General features: G+C 39.8%; 1 protein-coding gene across 13 annotated transcripts in view; it reads left to right on the forward strand.

Annotated features, from left to right (window-relative positions):
* KNDC1 (kinase non-catalytic C-lobe domain containing 1) overlaps window positions 1–19,501 on the forward strand; it is a 71,190-nt gene that overhangs the window by 17,873 nt on the left and 33,816 nt on the right. For 11 of the 13 annotated variants that reach the window (XR_014548910.1, XR_014548911.1, XM_083616819.1 and 8 more), the window contains 4 exons: window positions 11,751–11,897; window positions 13,440–13,557; window positions 14,186–15,156; window positions 19,180–19,294. Coding sequence is in view for 11 of the 13 variants with exons in the window: in XM_083616819.1 (XP_083472945.1) it covers window positions 11,751–11,897; window positions 13,440–13,557; window positions 14,186–15,156; window positions 19,180–19,294 (1,351 nt within the window). In the remaining 2 variants the exon portion in view is untranslated. The remainder of the gene's footprint in view (window positions 1–11,750; window positions 11,898–13,439; window positions 13,558–14,185; window positions 15,157–19,179; window positions 19,295–19,501) is intronic. The other 2 variants (XM_083616816.1, XM_083616817.1) reach the window with 2 other exon arrangements.

Consider the following 19,501-nt stretch of genomic DNA (forward strand, 5'->3'; position numbering starts at 1 on the left):
AAGGGTAAGACACAGTGCGGGGCACGTGTCCTGCCCCTTCTCACTGGAAATGTGTGTCAACAGCAAAATATTCAGTATTGAAATTTTCCAGCCTCCCCCACCCCCATCTTTTAGGTGTATCTTAGCAGTCATAAAATAGACATTTTTAAATGATAGACATAATTCTGTGTAATTGCACTTTGCTTTAACCAGTCAGACCTGCCCATGCAGTTTAAATTCTGCTCAGAAAATTCTCTGGTCCAAACTTCTATCATTGTGCAAAAAGCTTTAAGACCAAGGGAATGGGCAGCTGTAATCATCAATATTGCCATCATCTAAAACCTTGAAACCGTAGCTCCTTGTCTTGTTTTACATTCACACTGAACTCCTTACATACCTTAATTACTCGCTTTCCTTTGACTGATCTGTCTCTCCATCTGATTTCTTTCCCATCCTGTCTCCTTCCTTGTTTCTGCTGATTTTTGCATTCATGTTCCTCATGAATTTTCTGTAGAGGCATATCACTGTACACGAAAGTTTATATTAACGTCAAAGAAACATTAACCAAGCAAGAAGGTAAATATCAACACTTTCTAGCTACAAATCATTTCTGAGACACTCCTGGCATCTGTGCTATATATACCTTGAGGACAGAGATGTTAAAATGAGGTGGATGGGAAAAGCACTCCAAGTGTTGTCACTGAAGTGTTGCTGGATCTTTTCAAATCTACAAGTTTTCCAATCAATCTTGAGGCTTTTTTTTTTTAATGCCCGCAAGGCTGGCTTTGACTTACAGTTCATGCATTGTACTGATACCTAGCATATCTCTGTTAAAGGGGTTGTAGAGTATTTCAATTTTTCAGTTCCTGGATCCTGTGCTTCGATATTGTGTACTTCAAGCTGTATTCAGGTTTCTAGTGTAGCCAAAATGTGAGGAAGCTGGCCAGGTGACCTGTTGTTTTAGGGAAAATGTTGACATGGCATTTGAACAGGCATGTTTCAAAAAAAAAACTATGCCAAGCATTTAGAACATGCCAAGGCCTCATCTGTGCATGAGATGGATCCCATAGGATTGCCTTGCATATTACATCCACAAATGCATTTATTTATTTATTTAGAACATTTATGCATCACTTTTTGGCTTGAGCCCTCAAAGCAACCAGCAACCTTTTAAAACACAACAGATACACCAAGAACTGACATGCTCAAGAACAAGTAGCTGCAGGTTGTGGTTTCTATGATTTTTTTTGTGGGTATACATGGAAGGGGAGACAGGAATAAGTCTGAAATTTTACGTAGTCACAAGTACTACTACCTTTATTCTAGAGGTGAGTCTTCCTGTTAAGAGCTCCTAGAGCTATGACTCAAATGAAGCTCTGCACTTTACATTAAAATGAGACAGAGAAGAAATAAATATTCACACGTTAATAAGATGTGCACAGAAAAGTTTCCCAGTTACTCTCTTAAAACTGTTCAGCTTTTAATACACTCTCAGTATACTGTACCATTGTTTATTAGTAGCAGTGTTTAATTAAAGAGCTGAGAACTGCATTTAATTTAGCAGGGGTTTTTTTTGTTGTTGTTGCTAGCTTGTTTCAACATTTGTGACTTACTTATTTATCTAGCCTTAAGCTTTCTTTCTTTCTTTCTTTTTAATATTGCCCTTTTACTTCAGTGGAGAAGACTCCAGTCTTGCTCAGCACATTCATGAGAAAATATAGATTTAGTATAAAACTAATATTGAGCACTATAGTGAGCTGTTTAGCTGTTTTTCCAAAGAAACAAAAAAACCCCATGTTCATCTTTAGGTGCCAAATGTGGAACCTTTCATTTCCCCAGTGGGATTTCATCTTCATTTTTTCTCCAGTATTGCGCTATGCTGGAAAGAGATGATAGTGAATTTTAAATAAGGCTTGCAACAAAAATTCCCATTTGAGAATTATTTAATAGATTCATTTTATGCACTGCCACAGTAGGTTTCTGCTGGGGCTAACAAGCATTGCTAGTGTCAGCTCAGCCTCAAACAGGCATTTGTCCATGTTACAAAGCTGCCATTCAAACAGATATTGTAGATTACCAATATGTATCCCCCTGTTTTCTACATATGAAATGTTCTGTGTTAAGTTCTTGTATGGAGGCCATTTAAAGCTTTACACTGCTTTAAATTTCACATGCTTAATTGACCTTTGGGATAGACCTCCATTCCTTTTTGTTGCTTCTTGACTCAATGGGATGTATACAGAAAGGAGATTACTGAAGATATTTATAGTAGCATCATTTAAACACAGCAGTAGGCTATTCACAAATGAAGAACGTTGTTCCTGAAATCTGTTGTCTCTCTGCTGCTGCCCCCCTATTCCTAAACTTACCTCTATTTTTATTCATTTTTATTCATTTGGAACCTTTGCCTCTAGTTCTTATCACCAGCATTCTTTTTTGGGCAAGGTGGTGAAGAGAGCGAATTTGCAGGAGTTCCTGGACGATACAAACTATCTGGAGTAGTTTCAGTCTGTCTGCAGGCATTGTTTTGAGACTGAATCAGCCCTGATGGCCCTGATGGGTGACCTACGGTATATTGATAGTAAGACAGGGAAACTGTGTCTCTGCTCCTGCTTCTCAGCCTGTCTGTGGCTTTTGAGGCTCAAGTAGTTTCCCTGGCTAGGAGTCCTTTTTTCAACCAAGGCTGGTGTGCCAACTTTGGCCTTTTTTGGACAGGGATAATGTAGCTGTGGTGATTTACGCACTGGCAATCTCAAGACTTGATTATTGCAATGTGTTGCGTGTTCAGACCCAGAGACCTCCCCCCTAAATAAATTCACACATGACTCAAATTTTAGTTTTGTTTTTTGGCAGAATTTAGGCCACAACTTTATTGATTACAGAAAGTGAGTGATTGCATAGGCTCTGGTTCGACTAGCTCCCTGCACTCTTGCAGGCAGTGCTGACCCAGGGCACCAGCATAGGTCAGCCAAAGGTGAACACCTGGGAAGGTGAAAAGCTGGGAACAGACTCTGTTCACCACCCAGATGCCCCCCTGGACTCAGGCACGGGCACAACCCCCTCTCAGGGGTTGAGCAAACCAGTTGAGTCCCTGGATTCCTTTAATGGAATACCCTTCACATAAAGATGGCGAGACCATTCTCCCATCCCTATCACCTGAACCAGTGCCTATATGCAACCTTACAAGTTGTGATAATTTGCTATACGGCAGGTGAAACCCAAATGGCAACAGCCAATCTGCCAAGTGGGGAAATTCCTACCATGCCCCTGTCCCAATGACAGATGACACACGATGGCATAGCAAGGTCAATTGCACAAATCCCTAAAATTAGGGAGAGGTGGGCGGGTGTTCCGAATGCACGAGCCAAAAGAGGAAGCTCTGGGTCACGTGCATGGGTATAAATAGGTCCCGCAGTCCATTTGGACGGCACCCCATTGGTCAGATTGAACCCAACATGGAGGGACCTACCAATCCGTGTTGTGGCAAACCAGTCCAACCCACCCACAACACAGGAGGTCAATCTCCAGGTCTCACTGCAACATGTGCCCTCTTTTAGGGAGGACACGATCTCTGTGTGCAGCTATCCTTGGAAGAGCCAGCTGGTGCAAAATTCTGCAGCTAGACAGTCAATGGGGAGAGACTACCATATAACAGTGGTGCTTTAAAACTTGCACTGGCTGCTCATGTGTAAATGGACCAGGTTCAAGGTTCTGGTGTCAATTTTCAAGGCCCTTGTTAATTTGCAACTTGGCTCCATGATTTCTTAGGGACCAGCTGATTCCCTATATCACTGTCCAGTCACTGTGATATTTCAGGGGAGTCTCTGCTGGTGATCCCCCATGGCTCAGCCACATAGTTTGTAACTACTAGAAGCCATGCATTCAGTGTTACGGCCCAAGCTAGTGGAACTCTCTTCCAACTGAGATTGGAACTTCAGGCATGTGACAAAGACTTCCATATTTCAGCAGGCATTTTATGGTAGTCTTTAGTTTTGTTGTGAATTTTATTGTTCTTATTCATCATATCAGTTTGTTTGGTTTTTTTGGTACATTGATTAGAAGTGTTGATGACTAAGTGATTTATCAATCAATAAAGAAATAAGTAAAATATAATTTTCTGCTATTCCATCTAACCTAGTTTATGAATGTATTTTACCTTTGTATAAGATAGGGAATTTATAATATTTGAATGTGAATTTGCAATCTTTTCTTTAGTTTCTCTCTCGTTCCTACTGTTTCTGTAACTGTGTTATAATCAACAAAGACCATCTTCATCACTGCTTTGTCCTGAATTAGTGATGCAGCTGCTATAGCACAAAATTTACTATGTTTTACTAAATAAATTTGAAATGGGCAATTGGCCAGGATAACTCCTAATTCCCTTTTCCGATATGGCTTTGTTGCTCTATGGACCTTGCTGAGCTGTGTTTTATGGAATGTAATGTGATAAATGGAGTGTTTTATTAAAGCTGAATAGAGACTACAATTCTTTATATATTACTCTTATAAGATGTGTAAAATCTTACTGAGACACACTCTGCTTGATGACTGCATTTTCAAGACTCCTGTGCAAGAAAGATAGCTGTTTTCCATGGAAACAGAGCTAGAAAAAGTGGAAAGGCTCTCAAGTTCCTTACTTGTTGAATTTCCCACAACTTTTCTATATACGTGGCCCTTCCTGCCTTCATAAAAGAGATTAGAACAACAGAATATTGTAACAAAAATCCCAGAGTATTAAAATTGACATTTTAAGCCATAAGGGAAAGAGACTCTGTGCTGGCCAGCAGGTAATGGCTTTTCCCACCTGCCTTGCCCCACCCTCAAGCCCTAGGAGCCTTCATAAGGAATCTCTTTCCAGAAGAAGAGCTATGAGAAGAGACTCTGTTTGCCATCAGACAGTGGTTAGCCCCACCTCCAGCCCAAGGAACCTTCAGAAGTCAGTTGTTGCCACGGGCATTATGTGTGTCTGCATTTTAATGAGCTGAATAGAGTGAAAGGTTATGGGGGTGTGGAGAGTGTGTCTGAACTTAACAATGCTTAGCTTATTTTTTGGTTGCAATTTTGTTAATGTTGTTAGTACTCTTTTATTGATTATAAATCAATTTATTGATTTGTTAATCATATAATATGACTTTTGCTTTAATTGTGATGTTGTTTAGTCGTTTAGTCGTGTCCTACTCTTCGTGACCCCATGGACCAGAGCATGCCAGGCACTCCTGTCTTCCACTGCCTCCCGCAGTTTGGTCAAACTTAAGATGTTTAGTTGCTGTTTTTTTAGCTGTAGATTTGTTAACCATTTTATAGATTGTAATTGTTTCACTGATGATTTGTTAATTACTCTATATGATCTATTCTCTGTTTGTGATGTTCCATTTTGTTCTATCCTGTTATTGTTGTTTATCGTTTGTAAGCCACTTTGGGAGCCATTTGAATGAAAAGCGCCATAAGAATATAATAAGTAAATCGAATCAATCACTCAGGTATTATGATTGGAGTGTTGGAGGTGGGATCCACATTTGGCTATACACTTATTATGTGACTTCAAACCAGCTGTGATCTCTTTTACCTCACCTACTTTTCAGGGTGGTGGTTGGGATATTGTCAGGTTTGGAAGTTGTTGCTCGTGAGTCACCAGGCAGGACTCCGATCTGTCTTTTACAGGTTTTATTGGTGAAAAACTATTTACAGTGCAGAACCCCAAAGTTCATGTCCGTCTTAGTCACTTGCAGATTCTGGGAGTGGCCCCTTCCGGTTTCTCCCCCAACATAAGAACTTAGACACCCCAAATCTCCGCCTCCCCTCCTTACATTTCACCCCTCTGCGCAAGCTGGGTGACGGAAATGGCATGTCTGTTTCCTGGCCAGCCGGGCTAGGTGAGGCTCTTGGGCTCTCAATCGCATCTTCCCTCACGTGGCTACCCCCTTCCCCCTCTGCTCCACTGGAGGTGTGGCTTCCCTCACCGCTGGACGAGGAGCTGCTCCTCAGCAGCATCAGAGGCTCTCTGCATTCACCTGCCCCCCTCCCCTGTTCCGATAGCAGTCCCCTGACAGATATAATGATGGAGATGGAGAGAGGGAAGAAAAGCATACATACCACCCTAGGCTCTTTGGAGAAAATGAGGGGTCAAAATATAATAAAACAATTACCTTCAAGATTTTACGTGCAACCATAAAGCTCACAAAAACCTACCTCTTGTAACTTTCGAGATTTTGATTCTAGGGAACGCTTTGCTCTTTCAAGAAGAGCTTTCTTCATTTTATTCTTATGTGTTGAGTTAACTGACAAAGTATTTCAAAATGAACATGGATTGTTTTTATGGTGCATTTAATGGATTGCATTTTAGTTCACTACTTTCGGGGCTTTGGGGCCAAAATAAACTTCAGTGGCAATCAGAAACTTGCCCGTTCAAAGAGCGTTTTAAACCTTGCATTTTTGGTTAGCTGAGAACATCAATAAGAGCCCTGCTGCGTCAGACCACAAGCCTCCCTGGTCCAGCACCATTTCCCTCAGAGGCCGGCAATGCCACGGGAAGCCCAAGAGCAGAGCATGAGCTCAGTCGTATTCTCCTGCTCATGATCCTCAGCAGTTAGTAATCAGGAGTATACAGTACTGCCTCTCATCCTTGAACTAATACACAGCTATCAATGACCAGCAGCTTGCTCACCTTTTCTAACGATGTTGTCATAGCTACTGTTGTTTGGTTTATTATATTTGTACCCTGACTTCCTGCCAAGAGTGACTTCCAGAATGGCTTTTATGTGCTCTTCAAAGCCATAGCAAAGATATTTGACTATTTATTCAATGTAGGTGCCTTTGTTGGTCGGGAAAAATAGTAGTGGAAATATATGCCTGAATATCCTGGTTACAACCCTGCCTATACCTGCATAACTCAGGATTATCCAAAACAGTTTTTTAAAAAATAAATCTGTGCCAACTGCACTATGTCTTTTTCATTCCCCCCCCCCCACACACATTGCACATTGTACTACATATAGGGAATTGATGGTACTACTGCTGTAGAGATGACTGTAAGTGATAGGGTGCTGCAGTGGAGCAAATGGACCACTGTCAGACTGGCCCTCCTTTTAAGAAATATGACTGTGCTCGCTCCTAGCCAGAAATTCCAGTATGAGCAATGCCTTTCCATACCACACTTCCTATTTTGGGGTGCAAAATGCAAATAGCTCAGGCACTTGAATCAGTGTTAGTTGTCTCTGTTTGGAACATCCTGTTGGACTCTGCTTTCTGTATATAAGCTGTTGCATCTTATTATCTGCAAATAAGTCCTCAGACAGAAGACTATTCAGACGAATAGTCTGACCTGGTATAAGGCAGTTTCCAAAAAAATGTATTTGGTGGTGACTTGTTTTGCCAAGGGGTTTTTATCTGAGTGAGGTTTTGTTTCCTTGCAGCTTTTGATTTCAGAGAAATTGTGTCTCTGCCTTCAGGCAAAATGTGCCATGCCCTCTTAGGAGCTTCTTTATTATATGACATTGTGGCATGCCCTTGGGCCCTTTAGGGAGTATTTTTCCCCTTAAACTGGCATCCCAGGGAGTACTGAGGTAAGCCCATTTAAATGGGTTTTGGGTTGCACCAGCATAATGCACCAGTACTAAAGTCAGCCTAAAATTCCCTTACAGACTCATAGCTGTCACCACCTGCTGAATTAAAAGAACAGTGGGGCTCTTTAAGTATCTTCAGGGGAGAGAGCTGACTGCCAAGTAACCAATCTCTGTCCACCTGACTCCCCTATATAGATAACACAGGTCTATTCAGAAGCTTGGCCGAGAACATCAGGAAAATAAAATGTGGTTAGATACCTTGATTTAGGGACACATTGGTTTGCTTTAACAGAATGAATTGATTTATTAATCAGAACACATTTATTTTGGAATTCTTTGCTTACTAGATTGTCTTTTTCTGGCTTTCCCATGAAGAGCAATTTTTGAGTTATTGGTCTGCTTTTGCTGTTCATTTTGGGTAATTTTGGCTAGGGCTGTTTTATTGAGAGATTTGTATATTGCCTTCACCAAAAATGGTAACAGGGCAATTTGAAATAATAAGATATTATTAATAGTAAATGCAGCTGTTGTCTCTTTTTATTTTATCTATGTATATTTTTATTGTATGATTGCATTTTTATTGTTAGCTGCCTTGGAAGAGTATACTTCTGTCAGTGAAGGTCATAGATCATGGCTAGCAAATTTCATCTATCAGCCAACTATTATTGTATTCTTAATTGCCTGTATAAGCTGATGGAACAGAACAGTTTTCAGCAGGTATTGAAAAAAACACTTCTGTTTGACAGTGGAATAGACTGATAGACTCCCTTAGAAGGTGGTGGACTCTCCTTCATTGGAGGTTGTAAAGCAGAGGTTGGATGGTCATCTGTCATGGTTGAGTTAGTTGAGATTTCTGCATTGCAGAGAGTTGGAATAGACTGGATGATCCTCATGGTCCCTCCCAACTCTACAATCCTTTGATCTGTGAAAACTTGAAACAGAAGGCTCCTGTTGCATCTGTATTCCTCAAGACTGTGCTGATGACACAAAAGGCTTGGGGTTTTATTGCTATCAGATGAGCTTTGCCAACTCAGGGTGTGGCCAAAGCTTCTGCAGATGCTCAAACTATTGATTCAGAAAGTGGTAAGTCTTACTTGAGGATACTAGGCAGGGTTGAAACAGAGCTTACTTCAATGGTCTGCATGTGATGGAATGCCGAGGTTTATTATTAGCTACAGCTTCTGGACAAGCGCCGGTGCCAGTGGCATTTCAGCAGGGAGACAATTCTACAACACTGATACCACCAGTGAAAAAGCCCATTGGGCTGTGGGGGGGAAAATACAGATTCCATTTGTTGATCTTAATGCTCTTAGCGGACAGTGGAGGGGAAGAAATGGTCTTTCAGGTTGTTTAGTTCTGATGCGATTTAGTTGTACTAACTGTTGTTTAGTTCTGAAGTTGAGGGTGTTCATAGCTTTATTATTGTAATAGATTGTTGTGTGGTAACTGGCAAGCCACCTCCAAGGCCTGCTCTCAGGGAAAGAGGCAATGTTAAGAATATCCCAAGAAAACTATTAGATGATCTTGCAGAATCTTTATGTATTCTGCACATGTTTGATAGAAATTGAACTTTAGCTTAAAGATTTGTTGTGGTGATGAGTCAGCTGAATTGCTAAGATCTTCTAGTTATTGCAGAAATTTTTGCTATTTTAAAAGCTGATACCTTGTTACAAGTTCAGATTATCCTCTCCTACCACCTGATTACTCACCATTAACAATTCCAGTTATGGAGAGCTCTTTTGTCTCTTTGTTTGGATACTGTATCATGTTGAGATTGTTTTTTGGCATTCTCATTAATCAGATTGAATTCCCTTAGAAACTTTATTATAGGACATGCTTCTCTAGGCTCAAGTGAGGCTAATGACTCCGGTCTGGAGCATTTTTCAACTTATTTACTTCAAATAAAGCAATTAATCTAGAATGGAATTCTTTTTGCCAACACCGTTCATAGATTGCAACAGCTCTTCTTTCATGGATGTGGAAGGTTTTTTAACCTGTTCTGGCCACTAACATGTGAAACATACCTTGTTAAATATTATGAAATGTATATATGCTGTTGCGTCATGAAAGATGCTAGCTGGTTGGTGCAGTCCTTGTCTTATTCGACATCATGTCACTGATGAAGTACAGTTCCGCTTGGCAGAAGCTACAGATTATAGCACTTATGGTGTAGATCAGGCATGTCCATTGTGTCAATTGTGACTGATCAGTTGATCGTGGGATGAATGTTCATAGATCGCGGCATTCCCTCTGCTGGAGATGCGCCCAAGGGGCTGCTGCGACGCCACATGTGCACCCAGTCAGGGAAGCAACCAGCAAGTTCTTCTCACAGGAGGTGATGTTTTGCTGCTGAGCATGCCTGCCGTGTCAGGGGAAGCAACTGGCATCAGGGGAAGCAGGTGTCACGCGCCCACCTACCCTGCCCCCATCCCTGGGTGGTAGATCACTGCCAGTTTTTATATTGGATCATAGATCACAGCCTTCTTCAAGTTGGACATGCCTGGTGTAGATGATTCCACTTTAGATTCTGTTTCTCCATCTCACATAGTTGTACAGCTTTTCCTGGGTTTTCAATGAACCTGTGCTACTACTTCCTAGGATGAAGGAAGCCAAAGCCCTCCATGAAATGTGTGCTCACTGCAAACTGCTGTGTACCACCTCCTTGTGCCTATAAGTGCCTATACACACAGTGGTTGCGTGGGGCAGGGGCTGTGTTTTCATGAAGTTGGAATTTTGTGGTTCTTCTCTCTTTCCAAATACAACGCTGATTGAATTAGGGACATAGGATGCTTCTTTATACTGAATCAGATTATTGGTCCATCTAGCTCAGTATTGTCTATGTTGACTCATAGCAGCTCTCCAGGGTTTCAGGCAGTGAACCCACCCAGCTCTAGCTGGAGATGCTGCAGAGACCAATACAGGAGAAACATGTTTTGTTGCAGCTGGGGCAGATGAAGGCATCCACTTGTGCTGATGGAGGGGTACAATGGTGTGTCTTCTTTCTGCACTCCTCTCAGCAGTCATTCCTCCTCTGCTCACTGCTACGTTTCCTACACGGGAAGTGTAAGCATATGTGAAAACCTCACATATGGATATTTTAAGCTGCCTAGTTGCTCACCTGTACCTACTGTACTGTATGCACTTATCGGCAGCAGGTCTCCATGAACTTTGTGTGGTCCTTTCCCATCCCTGCTTAGTTCCTTTTTCCCAGGAGGTGCCAGGGAGCCTTCCATATAGACAGCATATACTCCACCACTGTGTATATTCTCTTCCTTTTTCAATAGATCCAGAACTTTGTTTTAGCAGTCATCCCTGAACTGATGTACAGGATTATGAATTGGAAGCTTTTGTTAACCTGCATGCATGAAGATGATGATGATGATGATGAATGACACACAGCTTTTCTCGCATGTAGCAAATTTTTGTCTTGTGTGAAACGATGCTTACACAGGGGTTTTCTTTTTGATGAGTTTTCTTCTTCTTCTTCACTAAAGGTAGGGAGGGTTTAAAGGGCTGTGTGTACATATATTGCGGATAATTAATCAGTACTGTCAAAGTTGCAGTGAATGGTTTTAATAGACTTGGAGAAAGCTCCACCTAGTGGAATGCTGCCAAATCATTTATTTTTTTCAATTTTTACCTGAAATCAGAAGCATTGCAATTATATGCAATGTTCAGAGATGATTTAGATGCTCCTTCCAACTCATGGTTGCTGATAATAACTGCTTCCCTCTGTGGACAATCAAGATCATTGGCAGGAATACTTAAATGCTTCTCTTACTTGTATTGGTGTGCACACTTGGTACAATTGGATTACCAAAATTTGCTCACCCTCAGGGACTATATGACTATAGGTTGTATATAAAGGCTGGTCTTTGCCTAAGATATAACATTAAAGTTGAGTGCAGGCTTCCCCAATTTTGTTTCCTCCAGATTTTTTGAACTATAATTGCATAATCCTGTACTATTTTCTATGCTTGCTGGGGATAATGGAGTGTTGCTCAAAACAGTTTGAGTGAACCACATCGCTGATGGCTGCTAGTGTTTACATATGGTGGGGGAAGTGTGCTACAGGTGTATTACTTCATCTGTGGTCCACAAACGGCTTAAGCTGCTTTTTGCTCATTTTAATGGAGCTAATTTGGTTTTAAGTGGGAACACATGGTAGTTTGTACAATGTGCTCATTTTCTGTTTCCCAATTATTGCAGGCACATATCTTTTCCTTGGGAGCTACACTAAAAGCAGCCCTCGAATATATCATGGAGCCTGGAACTGATTCAGAATTCAGTCAAGATCTGCATGCTTTGCTTGAACAAATGCAGGAAGAAAGTCCTAAAGAGAGACCAGATATTGAGGTAAAAAAAAAAAAAAAGTGTGTGATAGGTTTTTTGCCTTGGGAACTTTCATATCATATTGACTTTTCCTGATGTGTCACCTTTAACATTCAACATTTCTCCACTCTTAAATGATATCTTAGTTACTCTTTTGGAAGGCAGTTGCTTGATGGACAAAGCAGTTATACTGTAAATACAGGGTTTAGGGGGGTGATACAGGGAAGAATGATTTCCAACGCAAAGTAGCCCAACACAGCACTTGAAACAAAGTGGCAGCTAAGCGACAAAGTAGCAGCAACAATACAAAAACAACAGATGCTCACCATTCTACATACTGTAATGCTAGGCACAAGAGTAATTGATAACCTTCTGTGTTGGAAGCCATAAGTGGTTGTGGTTGTTTTAAATAAGGCTAAATGTTTTGGAAAGAGAGCTTCCCTTAATAGCACTCATGTGCTTAATATTATATGTAAAGTGGTACCTCTGGTTACGAACAGTCCTGCTTACAAATGCTTCAGTTTATGAACTCCACAAACCCGGAAGTAGGTGTTCCAGGTTGCAAACTTTGCCCCAGGATACGAACGCAATCCGCTTCAGGGGCAGTGGGAGGCCTATGTCAGGATTGCGTGCCTCGGGTCAAGAATGCTTTGGGTTAAGAACGGACTTCTGGAACGAATTAAGTTCGTAACCTGAGGTACCACTGTATTCATATTCAGCAGAATTACCAAGAGAATGCAGATTTGTTTCCAGGAAAGGGAATGGGTAAGGACACATGACCTTTCTTACACTAGCTGTTTCTTTTGACCAATGACAGTTTAGCATGGGCTAGACAGGATGTGCTAAAAACATGAATGGAGGTGTAAGTGAACATCAGTGAAATAAGTATAAGGGACTTTTTCTCCTTGGAATTTTAGGGACTGACTAACTACACATAATGTTTGGATGACTACTGAAGTTTCCCAACTTGTATCAGAAAACAATAATAATAATAATGAAACAATGATAGCCACTTCAACAAAGTGATATTGTAGTTTGAGCTCTCTAATGTCTGTAAGGAAAAAATATCTCTCTTTGCTTGAGGGTAGCTTCCCATTTACCATTGAAACATGGCTCTGTGCTACTGAGTATGAACCTCTCTACATGTACAACATTCCATGAATGATGGCTATGGAGTTTATTATTAATTCAAGTCTGAAGAACACAATTTTAACTAAAAACAATGAATTTCATAAATAGGCAAATCAGCCTAATTAAATATATTTACAGTTGGTAAAGATAATTATAATTAATACTTTGTTGAACTATTAATTGAATTAATCCATTTTATAATTAAAATGTTATAAAACATTTTAAAATGCTGCAGTTCAAATTAATCTCTGCTAAATCTTGTAGAAAGGCTACAGTTGGGAAATAATGTTCCCTTACAACTCCTGAATGGCCTTGCTTCACAAATGCAAAATCTTGATGTTTCCTAGGGAATGCTAATCTCTTGTATCATGTTGAAGTCCATGTCCTGTATGATAACTAGGTATTAAACGCTTTACTTTACAATTATCATTATAGACTGTCATATCATTGAGTAAAGAGAACCTGAAGCTTTCTTCCTCGAGTGATATTTGCCAATGCCTCTCTGCAATTGGAAGAAGAGTGCTTTCAATTGAATCATGTGGCACCTTTCACGGTATGCTTTTGATAATGTAGCCCATTTGTGTAATGGAATCAAGAGCATTTTTTCTTGCTAAAGATACAGAACCCAAGTAATTATAAACGGTGGGAGGAATCCAGGTCCCTTTCTACTGTATTAAGTAAAAAAAAATTTTTTCCATTGTTAACTTACAGTGAATTTTCATGCTCCTGTTATTTCATGTTTTCAGATATTTTTATGATAGTCATATATCCTGTTTTGCTAGCAAATACTTAGGATTAAGCACAACTGCTGCAAAAGTAGAGTCCCGCACCCTCTAGCACTGTACTAATTTTGCATGTTGAGATTGTCAGACTAGCACATATGTGAATGGGGCAGTTGGGTTGAGTGGCTATTTGCTGCCTATCGTATAAACACCTTCTGTCATAGTGGAGGGGAAAGGTGGTTTGAAATGCCTTTGGGATCCTGCATTAAAAGCCATCTGTGGTTTGGTTCTCTCTAAAAAGCCAACCAACTTTTGATAGCAGTCTTTTTCCAACTGTAGGGCAGCATAAGGTGTGCATGTAATATCAGTGGAAGTTGCTTGTAATTTGGATGGGATGAGGAGATGGAGGGGGAGAAAACCGAAAATGTTTTTAATAAGAACATCTGTCTTTGTACCCAGACAGTTGTGATAACTTGTGGAGTGGAAAAGTCTATGAGAGGATTTCACCTTATGAACAGTGCACAGATTACAATTTAAGAGAGCATTCATCTCCAGAGGTGCAAGACTTGGAAGTTGTGAGTGGTGGAAATTCTTCTCACACGTATACCATGAATGACAGAAATGATGATATAAAAGAAATTAAAACCAACTCAGTGCATGGAAATGTTTGCTGTCAGCATGTTTCAGCTCAGGTCACAAACTGTAAAGAGAACAGCAATAACAACAACAGCAAGTGTGTGAATCTTGTCTTAGACACAAAGCCATGTACAAGTGAGTTGGAGGAAGATGCATTAAAAAGAAACTGCTCAAGGAAAGTAAAAGGATTTCCAAAGCTACCGTCTGAATCTGAGACAGACCCAAGAACTTTCTTCCCCTTTGTAAGTCACAGCAGACCACTAACAAGGAAACAATATCCATTACAGCCCAGGTCATTATCTCAAGTCAATAATAATGAGAATGCTACTTTAGAGGGAAACTTAAGTCATTGTGATGGAAATCATGAACTTGGATTAAAAGCAGCAGATTTCCAGGAACCAAATAATAATTTAGACGAATTTTACAAGAGCCCGGAAGTATCTTATCAAATCCACAAGCCAACCTGCAATGATAAAAAAGCATATATTCTTCCATACACTTGTATGGGCTCTGAAACTTCAAACAACTATGAACCAGACAAATCAAATTCTGACTGCAAGATACTAAAAAACCATAAATCATGGGAATACTGTGGAGAAACTTCCGCAAGGTCAAATGAAAGCAGTCTGTTGCATATTAACAGGATGACTACGGGGCTTAGAACATTTAATGAAAATGGATGTAGCTCAAGCCTGCTAAGTTCTCCAGAACAAAATCACAGTGAGATGAAAGACTATTATGTTGAAGAGAAACAATATGAAGGCGGGGAGTCAGAAATGAGAAACAGCAAGCAGGTAGTAGAAACAGAAACTTCTTTTTAAAAATTGTCTTAAATGTGCCATTGAAGGGACATAGTTAATTTTGGGGAATGGAGAGGGTTGTCTTCCTTGGAAACGTCGTAACTCGCTTACATTGTGCGTGCACTATAGTCAGCAGCAATTAGTTGAGCACTTTCATTATTACCAAAGGATTTAATTAGTAAGGATCTGAACTGAGGTGTGTGGTTGGTGAGCCTTTGATGTTTTGACATTTGTACGGTTAACTTTAATTGAATTGAACTAGTACTATAGATTTAAATTGCACTATACTTTTGTCAGAATAAATTAAAGGTAATTATCTGCAGATAGAAATCATCCTGAGTCACTCAATTTGGAGTCAGTTTTGTAAGAAATAAATTCTCTGGTTTCTTTTCTGCAGCTAAGTTAGTGTCGTGTGGCCTTGGCAAGCTACTTATTTAGTGCCTTACCATGCAGTTGAGCAATCTGCCCTCTCCTCCCTGCCACCACTGTGAATTGTCCAAGAAAGATTTATGAGAGTAATGCACCAATAGTGGTGAATGGCTCCATCTGAATGACTTGCTTTATAATGACAGCAGCAATGTGGAGGATTTTAAATCAGTTTAAACATATATTTGCTGTAGTGTCATTAATTTATGTGTGTATTATGATACACTCTCTCTTCTTTGTCATAGCATACATTGAGATATTAAAAATTAGTAGATTCATAAGTAGGTTCAAAATTCTTTGCTGATTTTGGCTAATATATATGAATTAAATTAGTTTGACTCAATGTGAAGATATTTACGTTAAAGTCCCCATCTTAGAGATGGAGAAGATTACTTTTCCAGCAAATGTTCTCCCCCCCCCCCCCGCCTGTGTTTCACTTGCATGAGCTTGAGTAAGGTTTGGTAAATAAGAGGTGTGATTCTTGCAGAACGGAAAACTTGAACATTGAGTGCTATGGTTAGCTTTCTTCTCTGCTGGTTAATTTTGTATAAGAAATTGTTCACCACTAGGAAGAGTCAAATAAACAAAATCTAGAATTTCTAGTAGTACTGCTTTAGAAGCATTTGCAAACTTGTTTTATCTGGCCCCAAATGAAGGTGTGAGACATTTTAGAGACTGCTGCATTGTGGCAAGAGACTACAAGGTTGCATATTAGAACTTGGTATCAGCAATCTTTTGTAACATACAGGCGTCTCTGATTCTTGTCACTAACCCTTTCATCCTGAATAACTGAAATTATATCTATGCAAGGTTGTTGAGATGCAAGGATATTGAGATACAATAGCAGGGTATTGCCATGAAAGAGGATATTTTTGAAATTATATAGAGGTTTATTGGGAAAGGTGAAATAGTAAGCAGTGCTATCCTGTTTTGTTTTAACTGAAATCTATTGCAATCCATGTTTAGCTTCCCTTTATTCTACAGTTTTGGGTGCCATAAGGTACATAGGCATTACTTTCTGATTTCCCTCACCCACCACCAAATTACATATTACCACTAATTTTTCAAAGGCTTTGCAATACCAATGATCTTTTCCATTGTGGCATGCATTTCCTAGATTGGGGATTCCATTTCTCATAAGTTGCACAAGAATCATTTTGTAACTTTGATCACGCAGCTCCTTTTGCAGCTGACTTCGATTCATGCAGCTCCATGTGAGCTTTCCCTATTCTCCTCAATGCTGGAGGTGGTGTTTAAAATGTAGTGCTTGTGTGTGTGACATTTTCTTGACCTTAGAGAATATAGAAATCCCCCTTCTTGTGCAGACTTTGGTGTGCTCATTGGAGTCCAGTCCATTGGTTTTGGTGTACTGTTTTGTCCCATAAATAATGCCTCTCTGCATTTCCTAAGTGGTTAGTATGCCTTCCTTTATGCTATAACCTTGCTTTCTTTATTCTCTGCCAAACATTGCCAAACCTGTTTGCCTGCTGGCTTCAAAACTGTATCTTTAGAATTCTTTTAAATGGCTTTTTCTTTGCAATTCTCAAATAAACACTTTTATCAATTCAAGCATGACTGGAGCTCCTTTTTCCTCTAACCTACATAATTCCAGCCTTTATATCTCATCTCTTTTCATGCAGTTGCTAGAGTGTTTAGTGTGGGAAGCTATAGCTTGTGTGTGCATTCTTTCTATTGCTTTGTGCCAGTGCCCTTAAACCCTTTAAAGTGACAGAAGTGAAAACCAAGTAAAATTTGCGCATCACCTTAAACTACAGTTAAGCTAAACTGGTATAAAGGTGACAAAATAAAAAAATCCCATCCAGTAGCACCTTAGCGACCAACTAAGTTTGTTATTGGTATGAGCTTTCATACCAATAACAAACTTAATTGGTCTCTAATGTGCTACTGGAAGGAATTTTTTATTTTGTTTCGACTACGGCAGACCAACACGGCAACCTACCTGTAACTGGTATAAAGGTGAACTCATAGGGTGCTGATGCATGTTGTTGCTGAAATCATGGTTGCTTTGCTTCTCCCCCGCTACAAACGCAACACTGGGAATTTGGTCACATTACACCATACAATTTGGACATTTTAGAACACACATGGCTTCCCCTCCAAAACATCCTGGGAATTTAAATTTGTTAAGGGTGGTGCTGATTGTAGGTCTGCGATAGGTGAGCTACAGTCTCCCCTCTGAAAAATGACCATGTTCTAAATGTCCTGCATTCAGATGTATTCATGGAAAGAGTATCCGAAAAAATTACTCTGTGATTTGGTCTTGCAGTAAAATTGTTTTTGATGTTTTTAAACAAAGGAACAAAGCAAATATATTTTAAACAAAAGCGACAAGAATTGTTTCATTTAAAAAACAAACCCCTGAAATTCAGTGCTTGGTTTTGATTTATCCCTTTATAACAATTACGTTTTATGCAGCTCACCTATAAAGGGATGGTAGGTCTGAAGTGTTTTGACATCTGCTTTAGTATTATAAGGATGCATAAAAGGCAGATAATTTTAACCTCAGTGGATCAGCAAAGACATGTTTATCCTGTGCTGCAATATGAGTTTGCAGTAACATGTAATTAATGTTCAGTAAACTTCTTAGTAACCCCTCTGATGTCTTACTGGAGAGTCAAATGCTGCCTTTTGTATAAAGAAAAGAAAAGGGAATATTAAAAATTGAGCAGGTCAGGGAAAAGGTAAGGCCTTCTGCTTGGCATGTTGGTTTTATAAATATAGGGGTTTTTTTGTCATATGGCAGCAGTTAAAGCTAGAGCTCTTACAGTCTTGACATCTTAAGAATCCAGCAACAGAAAACACCATGCGAGATTGCTGACTTTGTAGTTTGGCTCTCGGTGCTATCAACCTGTTTCTGTGAAATATATAAGTAATACCAATCTTTTTGTTGGAGCAGTAAGTTAATATCCTGCTAACTTCGCTAGCGATGTTTCTTATATTCTGGGAATAAAAGGCTTGCCACAAAATACTTATCTTTCCATATCATTTTTGCTTGTTTCACAGGAGAGCTCTAAGTAGTGATGAAGCTTTTAAAGTAAGATGTACAAAGCACAGCTGCCAAGGTAGATCAAGTTTTAGAGCAGGCAGGTTAGAGATGACAGATATAGCTGAAGAGGTTCTGACATGTTGCAAAGAATAGACTGGAGTTTTATTAAGGACAAAAATAGCCTATTCTCCTCTTCTGTTGTCTTTTACAAAGTTTAATTTCAATTGAATCTTATTTCGAAAGTTGAGACCCTCTTGAAATGCTGCTAGATTTGGAGAGGTTAAACAGGATACATTAGGTAGCATTTGCTAATCAACAGAGGTCCCAGTTGTTGTGCAAATGGTCAGACATTTCCCCTACTTTCCCTAAACACTATAATAGCTGGAAAGCTCTACAGTGGAACCAGTTACATTTTTAAGTTTCTCCTGGTTCTTTGTATATATCTATTAATTTCATTTTTGTCTGTGTGGGAAACTTCCCTTCATATGCCAGTGGAAAAGGAATAAAACTATGATCTTGAATCAGTGAATTTGGCTTCAGAAATGCTTTTTGTCTCATAACTGTCCTTAATATTTTGTTTTCAGTCTGTTTTTCTGAAACGTCTCTTAACACAGTATGACAAACCACTGAAAGACTATGAGCTCTGGGCTTTATGCCATGAATGCTTGCTTGCTATGGAAACCTATACAATTTATCCAGGTAGGTCTTCCTTAATCTCTTCTTTTTACACTAATATATTTCATTATCTTGACATTAAGGGCACGTCTTTCTGCAAACAGGTGTCTGGGCCCTGGTGAGGAGAAGGTGGATTGGCATTTGCGGGAGGTACACATTAATCTATGGTTTATAAATTATGGCCAGTGCTATGTGGCATGCCAAGAGGTGGGAGCAGCTGAGGAGAAGGCT

This window comes from Podarcis filfolensis, assembly GCF_964270895.1.
Source record: "Podarcis filfolensis genome assembly, chromosome: 5".
In the NCBI taxonomy this organism is placed as follows: Eukaryota; Metazoa; Chordata; class Lepidosauria; order Squamata; family Lacertidae; genus Podarcis; species Podarcis filfolensis.